The sequence below is a fragment of the Crocodylus porosus genome, unplaced genomic scaffold (genome assembly GCF_001723895.1).
Source record: "Crocodylus porosus isolate Cpor-Errol unplaced genomic scaffold, CroPor_comp1, whole genome shotgun sequence".
Classification (NCBI taxonomy): Eukaryota; Metazoa; Chordata; order Crocodylia; family Crocodylidae; genus Crocodylus; species Crocodylus porosus.
This window is the reverse complement of record NW_017728931.1, coordinates 135,151,876-135,158,093: the sequence shown is the minus strand read 5'-3', so window position 1 is coordinate 135,158,093 and position 6,218 is coordinate 135,151,876. Positions and strand designations below refer to the sequence as shown.

General features: G+C 49.8%; 2 protein-coding genes across 19 annotated transcripts in view; both read left to right on the top strand.

The window, feature by feature from the left end:
* Window positions 1-6,218, top strand: part of CELF2 (CUGBP, Elav-like family member 2) — a 777,369-nt gene that overhangs the window by 677,387 nt on the left and 93,764 nt on the right. The window lies entirely within an intron of this gene.
* Window positions 1,284-1,913, top strand: LOC109315814 (UPF0415 protein C7orf25 homolog). The gene has a single exon (XM_019543738.1). It carries the CDS (start codon window positions 1,380-1,382, stop codon window positions 1,764-1,766), a length of 387 nt encoding a protein of 128 aa, XP_019399283.1. The 5' UTR covers window positions 1,284-1,379; the 3' UTR covers window positions 1,767-1,913.

Genomic DNA, 6,218 nt, shown 5'->3' with positions numbered 1-6,218 from the left:
CACAAAATGCAGCTTACAGGAGCCTCCAGTTGGAGCAACCCTGGGGCTCCCCCCTCCGCCCCCACTGGATCAGCTAGGGACAGTGGAGGCAGTGAGCAGGACCCCTTTCTTCCAGCCAGAGGTAGGAACCCCTGGGCACCCCCTGCTAGAGAGGGTGAGAGGGCAATAGGAGGGCAGGTGCCTGCACTGGAGGAAGTGGGTGCCAAGATCAATGTGGTGGTGGTGGAGTAGGGGGTGGCATCTCACCTACTTCAGGGACTCCAAAAATGCCCCCAGGATCTGCTTCCCTAGTTCTCTCAGCAGGGTGGTGGGGAAGGGGGGGCTGTAACCTTCCCCTGCGGCACTGGTGGCAAGTCCTGCACCCTCCCCTTTTCAAATTCCTGGATTTGCACATGCACATAAACAATTGCATATAAAAAGAAGAAATCCTCCCCTCCTATAAGGTGAGTACAAGGGTGTTTCAGAAAGTAACAGCAACTTCAAAATAATGTCACTTTGTGTGCAAGGATCATTTACTAGACCACATCACTTCTCTGCATAGATGTAAATGGTGGGTGTGTTCAGCAATGTGTCATTTCCCACTCATGGTGCACAGAAGGTGCTGACAGACATGGAAAAAGGTGTGCTTTACTAGAAGAAGCAGTGCATTAGTTGGACCCAGCTCCGCATCATCTGTATAGATCAGGCACTTCAGTGGGGCTTTTTTGGCACTTTTATCTAAGAATCAACTCTTAAGTAAAAGTGCCAAAAAAGCCCCACTGAAGCGCTTGATCTAACAGACAATGAGCAAGCCAGGTCAAAGTGGCACAGTGCCCCTTATGGGTGTGTGCTGGGCTCAGTGCAGGGGCACTCAGGCTTTAAAGTAAAGCACTGTTTGGGGGGACTTTTTTACACCTGAAAGAAGCCAAAATAATATTATTTCACAATAGCCATTCCTTTCTGTAACACCCTCAAGGAATCAAAAGGCACAGGGCCTGTAGGATCGCAGAATCACGGAAAAGTGGGGCTGGAAGGGACCTCCAGAGGTCATCCCCTGCCCAAGGCAGGAGCATCCCTATCCAAACCATCCTATACAAATCCATAATCTAAGCTCTTAGTAAAACTGCTCTCTCCCCTGACACAGCACCCTAACCTGCCACAGATAAAGCAGAGGGTCTATAGCAGCCAACATCCTGTTTCAAGCAGCATATATTGAAATAAAGCCTAGAATTCAGGAGTTGGCCTGTCTAAAGGATTTCAGACATGATTTGGCTGGGCAGGGGCCAGTATGGCGACAAAAGCATTATTGAACAGGCAGAGGATTTCCTGCAAGCCAGCCACCAGTTCAGTACAGCAACCCGCATATTATCTTTGCTTTTTACAACAGTGTGTCCAGTCCTATGGCAGAGAGGCTCAAAGAGATGGGTATATCTGTGTGGGGAGACATAGTTGCCGTTAATTCTTTGGTAGAAACCTCGGATGAAAACAGACACCTAAGTGGCAGTGAATCTGATGAAGAAAGTCCTGAGCTGCTGCAGCTGACCAGTGTAGATCGAGAGAACTTAGTAGCCAGCGTTGCTTTTCCTACAGCGATCAAAGTGGATGCGTGCAATAGGGTTAATTTGGACATCACCACTTTAATTACCTACGTATCTGCGCTTAGCTGTGGTGGCTGCTATTTCATCTTTAAGGAGAAGGTGTTAACAGAGCAGGCAGCACAGGAAAGGAAAGAGAGTCCTGCCTCAGCTGGAGGATTTCATGAAAGGAAAGGAGCTGTTTGCTTGTGAATCTGCAGTCAAAGATTTTCAATCCATCTTGGAAACTTTAGGTGGACCAGGGGAGAAAGAACGAGCCACATTGCTAGTTAGGAGAGTTAACGTGGTGCCAGACCAGCCATCTGACCGTGCCTTAAGACTAGTGGCTCGTTCAAAAATCACTAGCTGCTGACTAACCATCTTTGGGACAGGAGACACTTTAAAAGCCATCACAGTGACCACAAACAGCAGTTTTGTTGGGGCAGCAGCTAATCAAGGAGTCAAATTCAGTGTATTTATCCATCAGCCAAGAGCAGTGACAGAAAGCAAGGAGTCTGTTGCCACACCTTTGCCAGAGAACTGTACTGCAGGTTGTGGGCTTTGATGAAGCCACCTAATTAATTATGGTCTTTAAAATAAATGATTTATGCCGGTGGGTGACTTTTCTGTTACAATACCTGATTAAACCTGCTGCAGGAAGAAGCTAAGAAGCAGAACTGTTAAAACAATAGACTTTCTTTTCATGGGCATCAGTCAGACTATTAACTGTAATTGCTTGAGAAATACAGTTTCTTAAAGGACTTGTAAAAGTTTTAACACCAAAAAAAAAAAAACCAATAAAAAGGGGGTTGGGCTCGATGATCTATTGAGGTCCGTTCCGACCCTAACAGCTATGAATCTATGAAAGTCAAATTAATAAGAATTGAGTGTCCCATAGGGCTGTGTGAAACATTGTTTCATTTCAACATCCATTTCAAAGAGACACTGTTTCGTTTTGTCATTTCGTTTTGGTTCATTTCGAAGCACTGCCCCATTTCGTTTAATCAAAACTCTTTCACTGTTTCAGTACATTTCGACATTTCACCCATAGGCTATAATGGGGAATCATGAAAATGCCTAACGCTTGTCATTTGCTGTCTGATACGGATCAAACTTGCAGAGATGGTAGCCCCTTCTGAGGGCATGAATCCTGCCAAATTTTCAAGGAAATAGATGCAGAGGTTTCTCAGAAGCTGCACCTCAAAGTCTTGAAAGCACAATTCATGACAGTTGCCGGTAGTGGCAGCCTCCCATCATCCAGCATGCAGATCCGGGGGTCCGCTCCCCCGGGAGGGCTGCGGGGCAGTGCTGGACTCCTCCTGGGGGTGCAAGCCCCTGGATCTGCACCGGATGACAAGAAGCTGCCGCTGCCACTTGGGACTGGCACTGGGGACAGCCCGCACCCAGCGCCGGAGAACACAGATGCCATTGCTGGCCCCAGGCAGCAGTGGCAGCCTCCTATCATCCCGGTGCAGACCCAGGGGCCCACACCCCCAGGAGGGCTGCAGGGCTGTGCTGGACTCATCCTGGGGGTGCGGGCCCCTGGATCTGCACCGGAGGTTGCCTCTGCCTCCTGGCACAGCCTGCGCCCAGCGCCAGGCCCATGGGGCTCAGCCCAGCGGTAGAAGGCAGAGCACAGCCCTGGCTCTGCCCGCCTCCCACCACTGGGCTGTGCTCCAAGTGGCTCCACAGCCCCACAGAGCTCAGCCCAGTGGCGAGAGGTGAAGCACAGCCCTGGCTCTGGCTGCCTCCCATCGCCAGGCTTCACTTCACAGTGCTGCAGAGCCACTCGGAGCGCAGCCCAGCGGCGGGAGGCGGGCAGAGCCAGGGCTATGCTGTGCCCCCTGCCGCGGGGCTGAGCTCCATGGGGCTCTGGAGCCACTCAGAGCACAGGCCTGGCTCTCCCTTGCCTCTCGCCACTGGCTTGTTTCAAAACTCAAAGTGTTTTGAAACTTTCGAAACGTTCTGTGCGCCCTCCTTTCTTTACGAAGCTTTTTGATTCATTTCGATTTCGCTGTTTCGAGCTCGAAACGCATTGAAACAGCTTCGAAACAAAACACTCGGAGAAATTTCACGCAGCTCTAGGGTCCAAGTCCCAGTTAGTTTTGCAAATGCTCTCCTTTGCCTTCTGTGTGCTAACAATATTGCTGAAAGGTGAAGCAATTGCTGCTAGCCCGGCAGTTAACAAGAGCATCCCAAGACCTACATTCAACTGGCTCTGCTGAGAATTCCTTCCATGCAGCGCAAGCTCTCTCTGTGTTTAAGATTACACCTGATTTTTGAACATTCTGCAAAGAAACAGAACAAGCTGTAAGCTTATGTTGTGCAATGTGAAAACACAATAGTAATCACAGCTAATGACTCTGCTAAATGCTAGACACTGCGCACCTCCTTGTTTGGTATTTGTTTTATATACAGAAGGTAACATCGACTGAATAACTAGGATGCCAAGTTACAGATGGGGTTGTGGAATGTTATTTGACAGCCGATTAGAGTAATCTGACAGAAATGATGACTTAATCACCACGACAGACTCCAAATTCCCAGATAGAATTCCACCCAGGTTAATCTAATTTCCCTGCAATATTTTTTGCCAGAAATAGACTCTTACCCTGCTTGTTTTCTCCCATACAGATGTCACATGGTTTTGACAAGAATGTAAATAGGTAGAGTTATTACCATTGAAAAGATGACTGGGAGATTTTAAAGCTGGAAAGGAGCTGTACCTTTGAGAGGTTTTATTTTTTCCAGCATGGCTACATTTACAAGGGGCTGTACCTGCTTAGGGAACAAGATTTTTTTTAAACCTAATTAGTCATCTTTAATTTATAGGCCATGACTTGGGGTTGGATCCTGCCAACACTGAAAATCCCATTGGCTTCAGTGGAGCAAAATTGTACATCTTGTAAGCTGTTATTTCTTCTTTAGCTCCATGTCCTGTGTGGAATCTGCTTGTCATGTTGGAGTCCTGATCCTGTGTGGCCCAGGCTAGGGACAGAACTGACACGTAAACCAATATAAGTGACTGGAAACTGGTTCAAATCTGTAACACAACAGAAGCTCAGTGTGCATAAACTTTCCAAATGGACAAAACCAGTTTAAGACAAACCTGGATGGATGTAGTATCAGACTTAACTGGTTTATGTTAAATCGGTTTATTGAACTTCTGTCCCAGATCTCCTCCCGATTCAAGTTAACTCCCTCAGCATTTGCACCTCCCCTGCACACCCCCTCCTCACAGAGTGGGCAGGCAAGCCTTGGCCCAAGCTGTCTGCTCCAGGTGAGCATCGAGGTGTGCGCTAGCATCCCCAGCTTCTGGCCTGGGCCACTGCAGGCATGTGGCTGCATTTCTGGAATCAGAAGTGAATGTCTATTCACTTGCTTATCAGTTCAATCTACACAGCTTAAACTAACCTGTGGAGATTGAATCAATTCAGCCTCAGGCTTTTTGACTGTCTGTACTTAGCCCTGGTGAATACAGGACTGGGCTGGGACTTGAGAGGCTTTGGTTCATTTGTTGGCTCTGCCATTGGCCTTGCTGGCTAATCATTCTCACCCCACTGTGCCTTCAGTTCCCCATGGGGTTACTGATGCATACCTCCTGTGGAAATTGTTTTGAGATACACTGAAGAAAAGTGCTATGTAAGTGTTATGTCATATTTATTGTCTGTCTGAATGAAGAAATAAAATAAAAATAAATAAATTAGGGCTGTCAATCAGCATTAACATGCACGATTAATGCAAGACCCAATTAATGCGTTAATTTTTTTTTAACGCATTAATTGCGTGTGTGGTTTTGGAGCCGGGTGGAGCCGCCACTCTCCTCCCTGTGTTGCCCAGGATCCTGCCAGGACCCTCATGGAGCTGCTGGATGCACTGGGTCTCAGCAGGAGCCTGGGTGGCACAGGGAGAAGAGCAGTGACTCTACCTGGCTCATCGGCAGCACTGAGTATGACTTGGGCTCCATCAGGACTGGGCTAGGGCCGGGCATGCAGGTCTGTGCGGAGCAAGGGCTGATGGGGTGGCTCACGAGGAATCCCACCCTCACCCGCCAGCAACGGCTGCCTCTGCAGAGTCGTAGAGCAAGGGGCCACCATTGATGCTGCTCCCTGGTGGTCCAGATTAGGAATTCACGGGGACCCGCAGGTCCAGAGGCAGCTCATGCCAGAGCTCCCAGGCTGTCCTGACCTGCCCCAAGCTCAAGCTATGGGGCCCAAGGGTGCCAAACAGCCCTGCCATGGCTTGGCGCTGCTTTCCCCGAACACCCAGCACTGCCAGCCCACCTACTTGGAGCCCTGGATGGAGATTGTGTGGGGTTTGTGGGTGCATGTGCTCCCCCCACCCCCTGCCTTCCTACTACATCTGCTGGAGCCTGCATCCTGCTGGGACTTGCATGGAGCCACCAGACCTGCTGAGTAAGTAAGCAGGGTGGTTCAGGCCTGGGCCAGGGCCTTGGCCAGAGTGGCTGCCCCCAGCCCGGGCTACCCACAGCCACCACTGCTGGGGCAAGGGCAGGGTGAGCCCACCACTGCTGGGGCCATGCTTGGGCTGGGGATGTGCCCTGAGCCTGGCGAAGCTCCTTGAAGACCCTGCTCAGATTGGGCATCCTACCAGGGCATGCAGGGGTCCCCCTTCCCTGGGCTCTAGACCCCCCTGCAGGGAACC